Source organism: Microcaecilia unicolor, chromosome 6 (assembly GCF_901765095.1).
Source record: "Microcaecilia unicolor chromosome 6, aMicUni1.1, whole genome shotgun sequence".
Classification (NCBI taxonomy): domain Eukaryota; kingdom Metazoa; phylum Chordata; class Amphibia; order Gymnophiona; family Siphonopidae; genus Microcaecilia; species Microcaecilia unicolor.
Window position 1 is genome coordinate 341118389 of NC_044036.1, and position 20845 is coordinate 341139233.

At 43.8% G+C, this 20845-nt stretch overlaps 1 protein-coding gene across 4 annotated transcripts in view; it reads right to left on the reverse strand.

Moving 5' to 3' along the window:
• The window catches only part of BAIAP2 (BAR/IMD domain containing adaptor protein 2), a 137004-nt gene that overhangs the window by 22413 nt on the left and 93746 nt on the right, over positions 1–20845 (reverse strand). For all 4 annotated transcript variants that reach the window (XM_030208593.1, XM_030208590.1, XM_030208592.1 and 1 more), the window contains 5 exons: positions 14137–14198; positions 10050–10121; positions 9677–9814; positions 3765–3917; positions 2514–2741 (listed from right to left, as the gene is read on the reverse strand). In XM_030208593.1, the coding sequence (XP_030064453.1) occupies positions 2514–2741; positions 3765–3917; positions 9677–9814; positions 10050–10121; positions 14137–14198 (653 nt within the window). The remainder of the gene's footprint in view (positions 1–2513; positions 2742–3764; positions 3918–9676; positions 9815–10049; positions 10122–14136; positions 14199–20845) is intronic.

Genomic DNA, 20845 nt, shown 5'->3' on the forward strand with positions numbered 1-20845 from the left:
TGGCTATTCTTATGTTATCACTTCAGCCCTGATTTCCCTACACTGGTTACCTGTACAAAATAGCATTTCATTTAAAACTAGCTTACTTGGTGTTTAAAATGTTTTAATGGACTCGGATCAGAATATCTGTTAAACTTGGTGGTCTTTCCTTTCAAGATATCCTAGAACAAGAGACCATTTTCTCTTACTCTTTCCTTCGTTTGTTGGCAATTATAAGAAAATTCTAGAAAACTCTTTTGGTTACCAAGCTGTTCAATTCTGGACCTCAATTATCTGAGGACCTGCAGTCTTACACTGCTTTTCGTAAGGATTTATAATGATACTTATTTAGGAACTATTACACCTGAATAGAATTTATTATGTTTCTTCTTCCGGTTTAATATGTGATTAGTCTGTAACCCATTCTGAACCACTATCTGGTTTGGGGATTTAGCAGGATATAAGTGGAGGAGTGGCCTAGTGGTTAGGGTGGTGGACTTTGGATCTGAGGAACTGAGGAACTGAGTTTGATTCCCACTTCAGGCACAGGCAGCTCCTTGTGACTCTGGGCAAGTCACTTAACCCTCCATTGCCCCATGTAAGCCGCATTGAGCCTGCCATGAGTGGGAAAGCGCAGGGTACAAATGTAACCAAAATAAAATAGATACTATTGGAGATTCTACATGGAATGTTGCTACTATTGGAGATTCTACATGGAATGTTGCTATTCCACTAGCAACATTCCATGTAGACGGCTGCGCAGGCTTCTGTTTCTGTGAGTCTGACGTCCTGCACGTACGTGCAGGACGTCAGACTCACAGAAGCAGAAGCCTGCGCGGCCACATTGGTGATCTGCAAGGGCCGATTTCTACATGGAATGTTGCTAGTGGAATAGCAACATTCCATGTAGAATCTCAGGAGTGGCCTAGTGGTTAGGGTGGTGGACTTTGGTCCTGAGGAACTGAGTTTGATTCCCACTTCAGGCACAGGCAGCTCCTTGTGACTCTGGGCAAGTCACTTAACCCTCCATTGCCCCATGTATGCCGCATTGAGCCTGCCATGAGTGGGAAAGCGCAGGGTACAAATGTAAGAAAAATAAAATAGATACTATTGGAGATTCTACACGGAATGTTGCTACTATTGGAGATTCTATATGGAATGTTGTTATTCCACTAGCAACATTCCATGTAGAAGGCTGCGCAGGCTTCTGTTTCTGTGAGTCTGACGTCCTGCACATACGTGCAGGACGTCAGACTCACAGAAGCAGAAGCCTGCGCGGCCACATTGGTGATCTGCAAGGGCCGACTTCTACATGGAATGTTGCTAGAGGAATAGCAACATTCCATGTAGAATCTCAAATAGTAGCAACAGTGGAGGAGTGGCCTAGTGGTTAGGGTGGTGGACTTTGGTCCTGGGGAACTGAGTTCGATTTCCACTTCAGGCACAGGCAGCTCCTTGTGACTCTGGGCAAGTCACTTAACCCTCCATTGCCCCATGTAAGCCTGCCATGAGTGGGAAAGCACAGGGTACAAATGTAACTAAAATAAAATAGATACTATTGGAGATTCTACACGGAATGTTGCTACTATTGGAGATTCTACACGGAATGTTGCTACTATTGGAGATTCTACATGGAATGTTGCTATTCCACTAGCAACATTCCATGTGCAAGGCTGCGCAGGCTTCTGTTTCTGTGAGTCTGACGTCCTGCACGTATGTGCAGGACGTCTGACTCACAGAAGCAGAAGCCTGCGCGGCCACATTGGTGATCTGCAAGGGCCGACTTCTACATGGAATGTTGCTAGTGGAATAGGAACATTCCATGTAGAATCTCAAATAGTAGCAACAGTGGAGGAGTGGCCTAGTGGTTAGGGTGGTGGATTTTGGTCCTGGGGAACTGAGGAACTGAGTTCGATTCCCACTTCAGGCACAGGCAGCAACTTGTGACTCTGGGCAAGTCACTTAACCCTCCATTGCCCCATGTAAGCCGCATTGAGCCTGCCATGAGTGGGAAAGCGCAGGGTGCAAATGTAACAAAAATAAAAATAAATAAAAAATAAGTGCTATGTCATATTATATATTGCAGAGTATGCTATGCTTTCTTAAAGCTGTAAACATAGCTTCTTAGAGCAGTGCTGCAAGTTTTTTTAATATATATTTTATTAAACAAAAGAAAAAGCCAGAGACTGGTTAAAATTAAGAGGAAAGAAAGAAAGAAAGAAAAAGACAAGGCTCAGATTCACAGCTGGAGAACAGGTGAACTATTTCAGATAAAAATGAACACCGAATACAGAGATACATGCTACAGTAAATTAAATCCTCTACTACAGGATTCCAAACCAAGCATCACAAACGTACCAGTGTAGCATCACAACAGTTTTATAGACCACTAATCCAAAGACGTTTACCCATTTTACCAGGACCAAAGAAAATATAAACCTTCACCTTAATTCCTCAAAAACGTTTCATAAGATATTGCAATTAAGCCTTTTAAAATCACCAATGACACACAGTCCTCAAACTCGGTTACTTACCCCTACGAAAGGTGCCAGTTCTGGGGGCACAGGCAGTGGTTTGGCACCAGGAATGGGTTCAGAGATGGAAATGCTGGATTTGGATGAAGTCATGGGGCCAGAGAGGAGGGTAGCATTGTTGTTAGTGGCCATTTGCTGCATGAGTTGCATGGCACGCTCGGGAATCTTGTTGGGGTCAGAACAGGCCTGCTGCCAAGACGGCATCTTTTGGGTCAAAATCTCTTTCCCCTAATGACACAAAAACAAGAGAATGAAATAAAACGGAAAACCACAAATTGGATATTCAGCAAGTGGCATTTTTTTTTACACATATCAGCATGTGATGACTCCATGCAATGTACAGCAACTGTTCACATGTTCTACAAGTTTCTATTCAAGCAAAGGAGAACCTCAGGATTGGAAAGAGAAACAAGTTACTGGTGAATCTCACACTTGCCACAGTGTGGAGTCATTACATGCTGCTTTCCAGGCTGAAACAGAATCTCAGAAGATGGGAAGCCTCGGCACTGGGGAGACTCATGTAGGCCTAACTAATTGATGTCATTGAGACTATAATCAGTGTTCACTTCACCTGTTTTATTCTTGATTTCATTTCTGGTCCCCTCCATAACAAAGCCATCAGATACTTTCAAGTTTATTATAAATTTTGCTACCTCACCCATCATGGAGCTGGTCTGGGCAGCTCACAGGTTAAGAAGATACAGAGTAAGAGTAATGGAAGAGGAAAGGGGAGGGGGTGGAACTACTTTCTCACAAAGCCTCCAGCAGAGGCCAGCAGAGTGGTGAGGACATTCCTGCCCTCTTTAAAAAGTATGTGGGAAGATGGCAATTGGAGGATGGAGAAAGCATAAGTCAACAGTCTTTTTTTTTTTTAACATTTAGAAATAACTGAAGCTGTGAACACTGGGGTCACAAGCTTTTCACAAGTAGGCGTAGGGAATATTTAAAGTAGCTGTTTTGGGTGCCTCTGTGGGCATATAAACCAGCTATTGAGAGAAACGTGTTCTAACATATATATGCAATTTCACAGTTCTGAACAGCAAGTTATCAACTACTGAGAGGACTTCCAACCTTCCTTTGCATTTCACACAACCTACCCAACACAGATCACACTCCCCTCAGAGACAGCACACCATTTAATGAAGGTGTTCCACAGCACTAACGACTTGCAAGACACCCAGCACAAACCCCAGAGAAGAGGAAAAGAGCTCAGGAGACAAACTGCTCTTCACACCTGAATCACTACCTCACCTTGGTGTGATAAGAGATGGAGTTTTTGGCCACAGCACATTGTTTCTCCACCAGGAAGCAGTACCTTCGTCTCTCCTCCGTCAATGCTGTCTTGTAGCCGTCTGATACAAAGTTTTCCAGTTCACTCTGCTTATTGCCGATTGTCTCTATATACTAGAAAGAAAATAGAATACTGAGCACAAGCCTTCAAAATCTCCACTGACTGAAAGATTAACAGACAAGGAAGCAAAGATATGTATACAAATGCCACAGGTGCATCTCAGAGCAGCAGTTACAAGATACAAATTAGTCTCAAGAGGTACTTCCAGATACACAACTACAGGACTGTAGGTGGGAAATTCTTCTTGCCAGTTCAAAGCTGTGCATGGTCAACTTTAACTTCAGTTTCTATGTTATAGTATAGTTAAGGTGGGCAATGAGATTCTTTGATCACTGCCTTTTCTTCTGCATCAAGCGGGGCTTAGATTTACTAAAGTAGCACATTTACCACAGGTCCCATTTTATGCACTTAGGACCTATTCACTACTAAGTTGTACGTGCAAATGTGATAGCACGCTTTAATAAATCTAATCTGATTTAACGTCCGGCTTTCAGCTACTGCTTTAACCACTAGGTTATGCCAACATTGCAAAGCATTATGGGAAAATACATTTGTCCCAGAACACAGACTCTGGGACGAGTAATTTATGTTTCTCATTACTCAAAACATAAGTCAAGAGAACTCACTTCTCATGATCCTCACCAAGCACAGGTGCAGAACCCATAAACAATGTAGCCTTCTTTTGGTCTAAGATACAGTCACGTTCAAAGGGGGACGTGAGAAGAGCAAGTGTCCTGTATATAAAGGCAACACAGACCTAACAGCATCTCAATGGGAATGCTACAATGCAACAGCTTGAGCGCACCTGAATGAGTGATGAACAACAGTGGCAAGCCACTTAACCTTCCAAAATTAGATTGTAAGTCCTCTGGAGCGGGGAAATACCTACATTACTTGAATGTAACTTGTCTGGCGCTACTACTGCAAAGGTGTGAGCTAAATCCAAAATAAACTATACAAACATCTCAAGCATATATATACACACACATACATACAAATCTAAATAAAAAAATATATATAAAATAAGTAAATAAAAACCATGCTGGCCAGGTAGTGCTTATATAGAGTGATAAGGTTGTCAGAGGCGTCTGGGCCACTTCTGGAGATGGTTACACAAATTTCTGCTCCCATGGGTCTTAATGAGCACAAAATTAATCTTTTCTTAGACAGAAATAAAGAGTTACTGACTAATGCCCTATAAAGGTGGATGAGAACTCTTCAAAATTACACATCACGAGCTCAGCCAGAAGCTCAAAGCAGGAAGCCTAAAAGACTGCATATTAAAAAAACATTTAAAAAAGTTCCCAAGGATTAATAAAGCTGCTGTGAGGAAGACTAAATATCAGGAGAGAAGAAAGAGAAATGCTACACTAAAGAACTAGGAAGAAACTCAATGCTACCAAAGTACCATCAAATGAAATGAGGCACAAAACCTCTTTGAAGAATGCAAGCACTTTACCTTGGTCAATCTCAGGGAGATATAGTTTCCAGGGTCAGGGATCAAAAACTCAGCAATTTCCACTGTACTTAGCAACAAGGAGAGCACTAAAGTGAAGCTATCATATGCTTGGGGTGGGGGGGGGGGGGGGGGGGGAAACAACTTACAAGCAGCTCCTTTTTCTGGCTTGGAGACCAATGAGAGTTGTTGCATTCTCTTAGGATTAGAAGCCTAAAGCTGAAATTCATTTGGAATGGAATAGAAAAGCATATCTGTAGAAGCAAGTTTCCAGAGACATTCAAGGGAAAGAAAATTCCAGGCTAGAGGTCCACCATACATCTTGAAGTCAAGGTTGGCGTGCTACTGAAGGCAGTAACTTAATATAGAAAATGTTGCTGGACAATGTTATACTTAGGGCTTCTAGTCCTAGGTATTTATAAACTGCAAATTCATGTGTTATTTTCTAGGGGCTTCAGTATCTATTGGTTTTGTTCTTTTATTTCGCATTATGTACCCAGTGCCACAGGTACTATCGGACATTTTTTTATTTATTTATTGCATTTGTATCCCACATTTTCCCACCTATTTGCGGGCTCAGTGTGGCTTACAATACATTGTAAATAATGGAAATACAGTTTGTTACAATCAGTTATGGATTCCATTGTGAGAAGTTAAGCGAGACGAAGTCAAGGTGTCGTTAGGGAATAGGACAAGGAAAAGAACAATGGAACAATGGAAAGAGACAACGGGAAATTGGTAGGGTGATAGAACCTTAGCAAAAGAACATTCGGTATAACATTATATATATATAACATGTTTTATATATATATATATATTATATTATATTATATATATATATATATAATATGTATAACATGTTTTCCGGAGTAATCAAACACGTGCATTTGTGTCACTTAACTTTTCTGCGCTATCGATTCCTGAGTGGAAGATCCTAGTCAAGCCAAGGGAATATTTAGGGTGATTTTCCATTGCGTATACCCATTTCTTTTTGTACTGGGGTGTTTTATCAGTGTTTATTAGGTACAACCTCAAATCGGAGGACTTAATTATACTGCACCCAGGAAAAAATGTGAAAAATCCTCATACAGGACACAGCCCGTGCTAGTTTAACAAAAGAAATTCTGAAGAAATCTTCTTTTCAAAACCTTTGCCACCCCCCCAAGCTGCCAGCATTTGTTTCTGTGCTATTCTCCGAGCATTGGAAGGGAATACCAAGTGACCTCATTAACATTCAAGTATATTTAAATAAAATTTGGCACACATACGCTAAAGCCCTCTGAACATACTGTACACATTCAAAGCGTGTGCTAGTCCGGTGCTAACTGACAGCAACATCAGCCCCTTGGTCAGAGTTCAGTTTTTCAGTGAGTCATCTGCTCCGAGTACAATGCAGAAAGCTACACAAGGGAGGTGGAACTGAGAGTGCATTCTGTACCAGCTTCCATTGATTTCTAGATGGGGGGAAGAGGATCAGACTGATAGCAAGTTGAAACAGTCATTCCTGCTCTGCTGCAGAGAAGAAGGAGCCCCACCCCCACACATTAAACAGATTAAGAGGTGTTGCCCACACAGATGATTCACAGAACAGCTGACTTCTTCCAGAGCTTAACCATGTGGCTGCTGCTGCTCTGGGTAAAGTCTGCAGTTTGCAAGCTGTTTCTAGACAGAGGCAAAGTGCATCATCGTTTGTAAATGCAACTAAAGGAGTTGTTCCGTTCCACGGTTTATAATCATAGGAGGAATCCGATTTTTTGTGTTTTGTTTGAATTATTTCAATTGATCACTATAACCTGCTTAGAGATGCAATAGGTGGGATATCATATTTTAAATAAATTTAAGCAGATTTATGATCTGCACATACAAAGTTCTGAGGTCACTGTGGAGGAGTGGCCTAGTGGTTAGGGTGGTGGACTTTGGTCCTGGGGAACTGAGGAACTGAGTTCGATTCCCACTTGAGGCACAGGCAGCTCCTTGTGACTCTGGGCAAGTCACTTAACCCTCCATTGCCCCATGTAAGCCGCATTGAGCCTACCATGAGTGGGAAAGCGCAGGGTACAAATGTAACAAAAATAAAAAAATAACCATTAGGCTGTGACTCTAACTGGTCAGCACAGCAAGAGGCTGTCTCTATGCCTATTCCCTCACCTTCAATACTCAGTATGTCCCTCTCCACATAGCCAACATTTGAGACCCATACCGAGCGGTTTACACCAATGCAATCCAAGGAACCTGATGAAGTGTGATGACTGATCAAGATAATGGAAAGTGAATATAAACCTCACAGTCCACAGCTCATAGAAATGACTGTTCGTAAAAAGGAAGATCATTTGCAGGCAATCACCACCGATGCAAGTACAGTTTAAGGGTCAGAGTCAGCATGTACCTCAAATTACTAGTTTTAGTTAAAAAAAAAAAAAAAAAAAACCTCAATTTTCTTCTGTAGTTCATTTGATGTTAGTGCTGACAAAAATGTCCCCAATTCCATTTAGAAAATCAGGGAAATTAGATTATACACAAGAATCTACAGCGCTCCAGATAACCTCTGTTCAAGGCTTCCATGGTGTCCGGGTCTTGTCAATATGTAACAATGTTGGCGTACAGGACTCAATTCTGTAATTCTTCTAAGTGCTCCCCCACCCAGAAAAAAAAAAGTGCAACCTAGTAATTTCAGCCCGGGGGATACACACATACACGCTGAGCTAAGCCTAAAATGGGAACAAAGTGGTTGATTTTCAAAGGAGTTATCCAGGCTGAATATCGGGGCATTAATGATCTTCAGTGGTGGGGTACAAAGGGAAGTGCTTCACTGAAAATATACTCTGCAGCACTGCTTGGTTATTTTATAGACCACCTTTTACATACAGAGAAGAGAAGACATTTGAACTGAGTTCATGCCTCTTCAGTAGTAGCTCAAGGCCAGTTACATTCGGGTACATTAGGTATTCCCCTGTCCACAGACAGCCTACAACCCTGATGGCGAACCTATGACACGCGTGTCATTAGCCATTTTCGATGACACGCGGTGCCGCCGCAGTGTGGTCCGCCCTCCCTCCTGGAAACTAACCTTAAAGCCTCCTTTCACGTCGCAGCAAGCAGCAGCAGGGCAGGCCACTCCTTCCTTCCGTGTCCTGCCCTCGCCTGACGTAACTTCCGCGAGGGCAGAGCACAGAAGGAAGGAGGAGAGGTCTGCCCTGCTGCTGCTTGCTGCGACGTGAAAGGAGGCTTTAAGGTTAGTTCCGGGCCTGGTAACGGGTGGAGGGGGGCCCGGCGACCTCGGGTGGGCAGCGATCTCGGGTGGGGGGGCCCGGGGGCGGTCCTAGTAGCAGTTATTTTTCTTGAAGTGACACACCACCCGAGTTATGCTCGGTTTTTTGGCGAATTTTAACACACCAAGCTCAAAAGGTTGCCCCCATCACTGGCCTACAACCTAAGTTTGTACCCAAGGCAATGGAGGATTAAGTGACTTTTCCAAGATAACAGCTCTTTCTAAAACCCAGCAATCCTCACTGGGAGATGACAGATTTCTGTCCTGCCGCTCCTTCAGCCTGCCCAGTAATGACTGGCCAAAGAGTCTGAAACTGAACCAGTGTCCTCCGTATGGCACTGCAGTGGCACTGAGCCAGCAGACTAGCACAACATGAACTATTTCAAAATAACAGTGCCCTTTTGAGTTCTAATTTACTTAATACAATAATATAAGTAGAAACATCAATTCAGTATAGGACACGATAGCAAAGCACAGAGAAATTAGCCTGAAATAAACCATACAGTGTAGCTACCATGTTAGTCCACTGAGAGAAGAGCTAATTCAGTGAAGCAGCAACAGGCGACACCCTTCTACTGAACTGACCTAATACATTTCTGCCTCTCAAAGGCTCAACTCCTTTTCAAGCGAGGCGAAGTGCCCCCCGGTGCACGGAGCCGACATTAACATGGCGCCGTGCACCGATGGGCACGCATGCCCTAAGCAGCGGGGAGCGAGCGAAGGGGGAGAGGTCAGGACCCCACCTCGCAGGTACTCCCCGCTGTGAGGGGCTGGCACAAAGAGAGGGGTTTAAAACCCCTGGGCTGAGCTCGGACGGCCTCTTCGGCGTCCGAGCACCAGCCAGCTCCTTTTCACCCATAGAGATCCTGCACTATACTAAGGATCTTTAAACAGTTTTTCCCATATCCGTTTGACAAGTTACAGCTTGGCATACATTCTTGCAGTTTTAAGAAATGCTTAGACTTTAAAATACCAGGTTACTCATTCATGGTACATATTCAAATAGGTTTGTTTCCAGTGTCAGATTTAGCAAACCCTACTTGGAGTTGCTACAGCACCACTGGCCTCCTGGGGCTCCAGAGCCTCACCTGCATCTCCTTGTCAGAATACTTCTGAGGGTTCTTGCTCCCTTGGCTCTTTTTCCGTAGTTTCTTAAGTTCCACTTGACACTTTTCAAGTGCATCCCCCTTGTTCCTCTGCTCCGTTTGATATTTCTTCAATGCAGCCTATGTAGAAAAAAATGACGACATTTGTTCTAAGGTTAGCCACAGGATTCTGCCCTGGCTGAAAAACCATGCAAACGGCTTAGAATTAAACTAAAATTCAGAGGCTGCCAGACACTGGAGCAGGTAAGCTGTTCTGTTATAGTGCAACACCTGTGCGCTGGAAATTTTCCTATGATCTGATACTTTGGAACAGTTTGCGACTAAGAATCAAGCAGCACAAATGTGTATTACTTACACTTAGATATCTGGCATCCAATTCCACTTTCTGCTCAATTTGTATAAGAAGTTCATTGTGAAAACTCTTTAACTGGAAAAGAAATGCACATTGAACATTTGCTATGCATTGGGCTATGTATTACAGACATCAAGCAGATAATCAAAATAAAACATTTCTCAGCATCAATTAGGTACTATTTTATGAATGTATTTTGTTGTACCCTGCCTTCAGCTGCTTGTAAAGAGGGACTAAATATCTAATGAAATGAAATGCAGACATCAAAAACAGAAGATGGGCAAACAAAAAGTCAAACATACAGAAGATTTAAACCTTAGAGGACACTCGAGTACAAGGAAACACTTTTAAAGCAAATAGGAGGAAATATTTTTTCCACTCAACACACAGTTAAGCTCTGGAACTCTTTGCCAGAGGATGTGGTAACAGCGGTTAGCGCATCTGGGTTTAAAAAAGGTTTGGCCAAGTTCCTGGAGGAAAAGTCCATAGTCTGCTATTGAGACAGACATGGGAAGCAACTGCTTGCCCTGGGATTTGTAGTATGGAATGTTGCCATGATTTGGGTTTCTGCCAGGTACTTGTGACCTGGATTGGCCACTGTTGGAGGCAGGATACTGGGCTAGATGAACCATTGGTCTAACCCAGTTTGGCTACTCATGTTCTTATGTAGCTGTCTGCTGAAGACCAGAAAGGAGAACATATGGAAATACATATGAGAGAGCAATTGGCAGGGAAAGGCAGACAACGGGGGACTGCAGAACTGTGCCAACAGAAACTGATTTTTATTCAGATTCAAACAAATCTATTTGCTTGGTCACTAATTCAGTTATACTAGAGAAGATAGGCTTCACTGCGGTTCACAAAAACAATTAAAAAAACAAAGATAAAGTCTATGATAAAGCAGAAAAGAGAAAAAAGGAGGATAGAAGGATGGAAAAGCAAACCTTGGGGTGATGGAGGGGAAAGAAAAAAAAGGGCAGGAAATCCAAATAGCAAAGTAAACAGCACAGTTATGATGGAATGGCAAATGCAATTCTGAAAAGGTGAGCTTTTAATGCTAGTCTGAAGGTTGCAATAGTTGGTTGATCCTGGACATGACATGGAAGCTCATTCCAGGCAGAATCTTGAGTACTAATACGACGAATGAGAGAAGGTGGTGGTAAGGAAAGAAGATTATCATCTGCTGATCTAAGGCAACAAAACTACTACTACTACTACTTAACATTTCTAAAGCGTTACTAGGGTTACGCAGCGCTGTACAATTTAACATAGAGGGACGGTCCCTGCTCAAGGAGCTTACAATCTAAGAGACAAGTGAAAGGACAGTCCGATAGGGGCGGTCAAATTGGGGCAGTCTGGATTTAGTGAATGGTAAGAGTTAGGTGCCGAATGCAGCATTGAAGAGAATATGGAATAGAACCTTGTTAAGACAGAGAGAGGCAGAAGGGGACCTGGATTTATAAGACCAATAAAAGAATTACATTTTATTCAGACTGAAACGGGAAGAATCAGAAGAGGAGTGACATGATCAAACGTTGTGGAGTAGTTTAACTGCTGTTGATTGAATGAGTTGAAGATAGTTAAGCTGATATTGTTATATAACTGTTGTGTATCAAATGCTATATAGAAGCACATATTTGTTAATGTTGAAAAAGAATAAAAAGATTAAAAAAAAAAAAAAAAAAAAAGATGCTCCACGTTTTGTAAAGGTAACCTGCAAAAAGGGGTTACAACAGTCCAAACGGGATACAACCAGTGCATGAATGAATAAGCAGGTGTAATAGCGAAGCAGGAAGAATAGAGCAGACAGCCCTAAGACGATGGAGAGCAAAGAAGGATGCACAAAAAACTGAATCGAAATGAGGTTTAAAAGTTAGAGTTGAAAAAAAAAAATGTTAACACCTAGAATCTTAATTGAATCCTTGAAGGATATAGTGCCATCTAGAGAAGGAGCCGGTACTAAGGGATGGTGAAGGGGGGGGGGGGGGGGGGGGAGGGAAGAAGGATTGTTTCACACTTAGCAGTTTTAAAAAACAAAAGATTGTATTTGAGTGATGAAAATTTGAATATCATCTGCATAGCAGAATGGAGTGCAAGAACAGTTTGAATGGCTAGAAAAATATTAGAGAGCTGGTGACAGTATAGAGCTTTGAGGAACTCCAGAAAGAAGTGGAAGAGAATCTGTAGACTCATTGTGAAATGAAAGAAGGTAAGAGCAATCAGAAAGATAACTAGAAAACCAGGAAAGGACAATGTCAGATATACCTGATGGAATGCAACCGCTGAAGACAGATCTAAGGAAACTATAATCACTGAGTGATGTTGATTAAGTGAAGTACGAATAAGGTCAAACAGAAAGCAGAAGCGTTTCACTACTATGATTTGGTCTGAAGCCTGCCTGAAATGATGAAGGATATTGCTCGATTCAGTGTTGAATGAGTTGTGAACCAGTTTTTCAAGGATTTTGGCAAAGAAAGGCAAATGAGAAATAGGGCGGAAATTTGACAGTGGAGGGATTGAGATGAGGCTTCATGAGTAATAGGCCTACAGCCGCATGTTTCCATAAGGCTGGAAAGTACCTGTATTGAGAGACAGAGTAAAGGAAGAAGTGGAATAATTACAGAGCTGAGGCATTTGACTAACCCTGCTGGACATGGGTCTGCCGAGGATGAAGAACAATTGAGGGAGCAAAGGGTATGAGAAAGGGAGGATGCGGTGGGTAGGTTGAAGGAAGACCAGGATGAAGGACAGATAGATGAAGAGGTGGGAGATAACAATGGGGAGAAATGGGCAGAAGAAGAGGAAGATGGGGAAGAAGGAAGAAGTACAGAACGAAGTTAAGTTTTAGTTTGCCAAGCAGATGCTGATGAGTTTAGCGATAACGAGAAGCAGCTGCAAAAAGTGGAGGAACTCTTAATTCCTACGTCAAAGTAGTGCAGCAAAAACAGGAGTACGATGATCTGGCCCTTTCAATAACCAAGGAGGACGTATATACAATAAAAAGTCCTTATTAAAGATCATCAAGTGACTCGACACAGCAGCTGTGTTTTGGCGCCAATGTGCCTGCTTCAGGAGTGTTGCGATGTTCCAACGCTTTGAACACTTTGTTTAGACTGCTGCGGTAGGCTTTGGAAGCATCATTCCTGAATAATTTGGATTGTGACATCCAACAAAATAATCAGATAAGAAAACTTGTTTTCTTTTTAAATCGTTGGAACAGAAGGGTCACAATCAGGGGCAATGGTGGAGGCAGGAGAAATATCATGAAGTACTTTTTTGGGACCTTGCCAGGTGTTTGTGACCTGGATTGGCCACTGCTGGGCTTGATGGACCTTTGGTCTTTCCCAGTATGGCAATACTTATGAACAATGTCTGAGGCTGGTTCCAAGCACGAGCAATTTTGTCAGCAAAATACGCAGATTTCGCTGAGTGCACCGTTATTCACAGTAGCGACAATTAAAAAATGAATGCGCTGAGGGAGTTATGCTTTTTAAGCCAGTACCTTTCAGATGCGCAAAAGAGAATGCAGAGAGCGAAGAGCAGAAGAAAACCAGGGTGCGGAATGAAGGTGAGCGGGAGTTTTGTCATCAAGGACAGAATGAAGTAAATGATCAAAAGAGATGATGCGGGAGTCCAAAGAAAGAGGGAGATGGTAAATAAACTTGAAGGGTCACAGAAGAAAGAGCTGAAAGGGCATGATCGCAGAGGGATCTAGAAGAACGAGGAAGCGGTGGAGAGAGGGAGGAGCTGGTATGGCCAAAGAGAACATGACCGAGTAACGATCCGACCAAGGAACAGGAACAGAGTGAAAAGACAGAAATAGAAAGAGTAAGGGTAGAAAAAACAAATCTAAAATGTTACCAGCTTTGTAAGTCGGGAAAGTAAATGTCAAACAAGATTCAAACTAGATGCTAATAAAAGGAAAGAGAAGGAAGCCTCAGGAGGGAGATAAAAGTCACCTACAAGAAGTGGAGAGAACAGAATAGAACATTCTAGAGACTAAGTTAGTCTATTATCATCCCAAGCTATTAGAAGGACAAAATCTGACATCAGAGACTGTGGCATACAAATAAAAGAACTCAACACTCACCATCTCTTCTAACTGATTCTGAATCTGCCGATGAACTTCAGCCATCTGGAAGAGAACATCCCCTGGAAAGACAAGGTAAAAAACAAAAGTCAAAAAATTAATACAGCCATCATCAGACGTCCATACAGTTGGGAAGAGACAAGAACTTCATATTTTTAAAAATACCCATCGCTATAGAGCAGCAACATACATTTCATATCACGTCATTTTTGGATGTGTAAAAATTCAAAAGCTATGGATATAGGTGTTTTGTGTAAGTGCAAAAATTGAAAGAACACTAGAAGCTTGAGGAACAGGTGGTGCCACCAATATACAAGGCTGGAAGAGAACCCAACGGTTTCCTAGAAATCCTCTGAAAAGGGATCCTGCACTCATACAGTGAAATATAAACAGACTACCTAGTAATCCTACACACACTATCCAGCAGTACAGTGTTCTATTTGGTACAGCAATTTTACATGGCAGAATGGGATGGTTAAGAATGACTATTTACAGAGTGTGAACCGGGCTACCTGGCTCTCAGTAACAACAAAGTCCTTGAAATGTACATTTCAAACCCTAGAACAGACTGAAATTTGGACAACAACAAAGGATGGAAGAGCAGACAGTAGTTTAGGAGCAGAAGTGTCTGAGAAAATGCTTAGTACATCACTAACCCCAACTGTTAAGCAATTTAATATTTGCCAAAGAGGCCTGTGGCACTAATCCTCTCTACTGGTAGACTTCCTTTCTGAAGTAATCAAGAGGCCTGTGGCTGAAAAGATCAGCTGCACTACACATGCTCCTGAGTCCCAGGCACATGCTGCTTGCTAAGACCCAGAAACCAAGTAGCTGAGAGCTCTACTGCTCTTGCTTGTCAACTTCCCCACAAAGCCAGAAACTTTACCCTTCTGCCCAAGAAATTTGCCACCTCCCCCCAACCCCCTTTCTGGGGCAGTACTTAGCCAGCAGGGAGACAGAGCCAGCATAAACAGCTGCTGCTTCTGTACATACTCCTGTGTAGCATCCGTTGCACTACTTGTACCTGTAGCTCATGTCAACTTTCTAAGAAAACCAATGGCTGCAGCACAGTTTAGTACCGATGTTTCAGCACTTGGGGCCACACCTTAGAGCCTTCTGTTTGCATTTATCCTGTGCTTTTGAAGGGATCACAAGGGATACCTTCATTTCAGGCTTTTGCTTTATCCTGGTAACCTTCAAGGAGCTTCTCAGGACTTTGACAGATCCTTTGAAGTCACTGCATAGGGAGGTAAGAACAGCCACTGATGAAAATCTAGCCATCTGCACAGAGAAAGTCCTTTACAGACAACCTGCAGCCTGCCTTATGATTTTGAGGTCAATTAAGGTGGTGTTTTATGGCCCACAGAGAGGCATGACCACAATGCTTACAGTCAGTTTGGACTGTGGTGGAAGAAAAGGCAGATCAAACATTTACTGTCGATATCAAATTTCTGGATCTCTCTTCTATGCTGTGGGTGGGGTAAAACCCTGACTTTGGTCAGAACATACCACAAGAACCAAAAGGAAAAAAACAAAACATTTAAGGAGTGTATGATGAAAGCAATGTTGAATAATGCACAGAGGTTACACCTCTTTATAAGAATCCAGAGAGCTGTGTTTTCACATCTGTCTGGCGAAGTTAAAGAGACTGTGCATTTACGCTTAGGTTTGAGCTGTCCTGGTGACATGCAATGCCACCCAATTCTGTGCCCGACACAAGCCCACTTGTCAACATTAAAATGCATAGGATCCTGTGTACTAATGGTGTTACTGCACACACACCAAGCGGCAGTAAATAGGGGCTTTACTGTTTAAGCCAAGTCTTACAACTTGGGTCATTTAAATGTTCAAAACATAAGAACTGCCATACTGGGTCAGACTGATGGCCCATCTAACTCAGTATCCCGTTTCCAACAGTGGCCAATCCATGTCTCAGTATCTGACAGAATCCCAAAGAGTAGTAAGACTCCACCAGCACAAGGTGGGGACCCAGGACTTTATGTTTCCTCTTCCAGAGGTGCTGTGCAGCTGTTCACACTGGTAAGCTGGGCTGCTGTTAGACGGCCTGGGCAGCATGAGTGCCCCCACCCAGCGTTTTACATCCATCTCTCACAGTTCTAGTGCTAGGATTTCTGGTGCCCCCCCCTCCAACCTACCACCCACCAGTGCATAATCTCATGCCTCTCCTTGCCCCCTCCCAATGGCCAGCACCTACCCCTCTCTCCTTGGCCTTGCCCCCCCCCCCAATACCAGCACCTACTACCCTTTGTCCTCTTGTGACCAGCGTCTCTCCTTGCCCCCTTTCCCGTCTCTCCCTTCTCTTCTGCCAGCAGTCAAAGCTTTCTCTAGGCTGCAGCAGCAATGTAAGCAGGCTGCTTTGGCAGCCCTGGAGGCCTTCCCTCAGCCTCATCCTGCCCTCTATGAAGCAATTTCTGTTTCCTCGAGGCAGGACGCAGCTGAGAGAAGGTTTTGCTGCGATGCAAAGGACGCTTTGACCACCAGCAGGAGAGGAGAGAGAGACAGAGCAATATGTCAGACTACACAGAGATTGGCCAGAGGGAGAGTACCATTTTGGGTACCTCTCAAGGTCAGAGCCTTCTACCATGCCCTACTACTACTTCTACTATTTGACATTTATAGAGCGCTACTAGGGTTATGCAGCGCTGTACAATAAACAAAGAATGACGGTCCCTGCTCGAAGGAGCTTACAATCTAGAGGACAAGACGGACAAGGAGAGCAGCCAAGCAATAATTGGAGTAGACAATCAATAGTTGGAGCAGTCTAGGTTACTAGGTACAATGTTAGGTTCCGAAAGCAACATTGAAGAGGTGGGTTTTGAGTAGAGATTTGAAGATGGACAGTGAGGGTGCTTGGCGTATGCCCTCCCAACTCATTTAGTCTAACCATTTTAGCGACAACCTTCCACATTAGGACTCCTCCTGAGTCTTGTACTCATGGGTCCTGAATTCAGCAACTAGGTGGTGCTACTACAGGATGACTGGGAGGAGAAGCTGCAGCCTAATGGTGAGTGCAGTGGGCTGAGAACCTGGTAAACTGGATTTAACTCCCAGTGACTGGGCAAGTCACTTAACTCTCCATTGCCCAGGGTACCAAAAAATATCCAGCTTGTGAGCCCAGTACGGACAGAGAAAATATCTACACAGAATATATAAACTGCTTTGGTTGTACCACAGAATATGCCGCTACACCAAAGAGTTTACAACCTATATGGGTACCTGAAGCAAGCAATGGAGATAATGTGACTTGCACAAGGTCACAAGGAGACAGTCAGTGATTCAAACCTTGGCTTCCCTGGTTACCAGACCACTTCCTGTAAAATTGCACACATGCTGCTCGATTTTAAGGCCCCTTTCCTCAAAACACAGTATTTCATGACTTCAGGCCCAGCTTCTCCCATTTCTCCCCTCTAACAATCACAGCCATCCCCCAGCACTCAACTCTTACCCTACAGTTCCCTCCCTCTCTCCTTCCAAAATCCTTAGGCTCAAACCCACCTCGCTGCCTTTTACATGTTGGCTTGCAATACTACAGCCTCTTCCTCCAGGTCACATGTGGGCTATTGCTTTGCTCTTATTTCCAGGTCTATGCAAGCAAATTCCGTGCCACAGTATAATTGTACATGAATTTCCCCAGGAATAAAAATAGTCTGCATCAACTCACCAGATCACTGCAGCTTTTCTAGAAATGTGTGATTGACACAAATCGTATTTCTAGGGGGCCCTTGAAAGGTGGTGACCCACTTGCAGCTGTTCCTAAATATTCTGAAGGGGATTCCCCCACTTTGGAGGCCCTTTCTGAAAGGGTGGGCCATATATTGGAATATATGCCACTGGTTTAAGATCTTCACTAGAGGCCACTAGAATTGAAACTTACTGGTAATGCAGTCCTATGTTAACTTTCAGTACTGCCTCACCATCATGGGATCCAGTGAACAGCTGAGCTGCTGGCCTCTTTTCACACAGTGCTGCCACAGTAATTTGAAAATAAAGGTGAAAGTGAAGTCAGTCAGTTTCATGCCTATTAGCACTACAGTGGGCAGAAGGTTAAGCACACAGACAAAGAAAAGTACTTTGGATGTGGCCTGAAGGAGAAGGAAGAGCCTGGTAATCAGAAAGGGGAGGGGGTGTCGGGGCTCAAACCCACCTGGTGACCCTAGTTAAGTAATGTCGCCATTGCCTCAGATACAAAGCAGACAACTTTCTGGAGCAGGAAAACACCTAAATGAATTTGAATGCAACTTTCCTTTAGCTCTTATTTGGAAAAGCCAGAAAATTTCAAATTCAAATCCAAACCCAATCTATTTATTTAAGTGCTCATTTCTGTCCCTGTGCAATGTGGTGGCAGTGTGTCAATGTGGTGGCATTTGGTTTAATATGTCACGTCACCTATCAGCTTTTGTAATAGCAGCTTCTGGGAAGGATACAGATCTGAGAATTACAAGTTCTGGATTTTAAAAGGTATACTTTTGGATCTCAGAGCTCTCTACAGATGCTTCCAGTCTGAATAGAGTATGATTTTTGGTTAGTACACAAAACAGAACTATATAAAAAAGCAACCAACCAGAATATATGTGCAGAAAACAGAAACCTCTTTCAGAGTCCACTCAAACTTTGATAAGGTGTGTCAACCACAAAGGCTGAATAATAATAAACATTAACCCCTCCATTGCTCCTCTGAGCACTGTACATGCTGATAAGGAAAACATAACCAGTTTTTGCTGCCACTGCTGCAGTGGAATTAGTTTCTCCACAAACATTTAGTGTTCTGAAACACTGGCTTAAGGGATAGGATAAGCAGGGAAGGCGTGAACAAAGTCCATTAAATACTTGTACAGAAATGGGAAAGAGGGCAACGAGTGGAAAACTGTATATGCTAATGCCTGTAGCATGGGAAATAAGGCTGTGGATCTAGAGGATGTGATTGACTTGGATTTAGTAGCTGTCAGAGAACCATGAATGTGTGTGACGGAGTGTTATGTCCCGTTACTAGGGTATGGGAGAAAAGCCCTAGAAAAGTCAAGGGCAAAAACTACAAAAACACATAAATCAACCCCGACAAGAAACTTAACCGCGAGAAAAAGGAGAATTGAAAAGGGTACTATGAAACAGACAGAATAAAGTCCTTGACCCTGTTCACATTCAGGAACCAGCTCTCTACTGCCTCTCTCTCTGAGTGGCAGGGGGATGCCATAAAGGCACTGGAAACAGGTTCGGCAAACTCCAAAGTGTACCTCTGATATACCACCTACAAGACAGACTTGCTCAGAAATGAGGCACACTTGTGCTGAAAAGGCAGAGTCTGCCACCCATCAGAAGCTTAGCCAAAATTGGGTGGCGGAGCAGGTGGGGGATGAGAGGTTGGTGGTTGGGAGGCGAGGATAGTGGAGGGCAGACTTATACGGTCTGTGCCAGAGCCGATGATGGGAGGTGGGACTGGTGGTTGGGAGGCGGGAAATACTGCTGGGCAGACTTGTACGGTCTGTGCCCTGAAAAAGGCAGGTACAAATCAAGGTAAGGTATACACATATGAGTTTATCTTGTTGGGCAGACTGGATGGACCATGCAGGTCTTTTTCTGCCGTCATCTACTATGTTACTATGTAGTGCCTCCAAGGCACCCAGCTGACCTTCAATGGGGACCTTTCACAGTTACTGAGGAGGACAAGAGTCCAGACTCCTTACCTTCCAAGCCCCCCCCCCCCCCCCCCCCCCAAAAGGGCTACCTTTTCTGGACCAGGGGACTTCAGGACCTCCTGCCGAGGCGATACCAGCCCCTGTCTTTTGAGATCTTCCCCTATAGAAACCATTTGTGGGTGGGTCCTCCAGGAGCTGCTGTAGCCTAGCCTTCACCAATTTTTCCAAATCCTGTTACTCAAGAATGTCTTCAAGTCTGAAGCAACCACCCAATGCTGTAGCCAGTTTCCACCACCACTGATAACCATCTAAGGACAAATGCAGACTAGGTCAGAGTACATCTGCCAGCAAGGCTGCACCAGACTAGCCACATCACCTCCAGGGACTCCACCAACTATTACACCCTACAGTAAGAGGGCACAAGGCACATAGACCACACAGACAGTGGCCTGGACCCCAACCACCACGGAATGGAAGGCATGCTTCAGTTGCTCCACAGACAGTGGCCTGGACCCCAACCACCACGGAATGGAAGGCATGCTTCAGTTGCTCCATCTGCTTGTCATGGGCACACTTTAGGGTCCAGCCCCCTTTTAATGGAATGGGCATCTACCTTTGGAAGCCAAAACTTGGTCAAGCTCCTCAGGTGGGAGCTGGTATAGCCTGCCCAAGAGCCCCACACCCTGGAATTTACATTTTAGCTTTTCCTCAGAATCAACAACCAGAACCATCTGGGACATAGCCCTATAGAGCATGAAGGCCTTAGACAGTCTCTTGAGCCCTTCCAGGATGGGGTCTTCAGAGGGCTCTGGCTTGAGTTGCTGATAAGATCTGCAGGGATACAAATCACTGAATTGGTAAGCTGACGGAGCTCCTTACATCTGAACAATTGGACAACTTGTCTGGAGAGAGGCCCTCTGGCTCTGGGGAGGCTCCATCCCACACCAAGCCCTTGAAGGTGACCTCTTCTAGTCTCTTGCTGGGGACACTGGGAGGATTAGGATCCAATCTGGGTCAGAGGACTTGCTGAGCTGCAGGCCAGGGCCCCCGGGGTG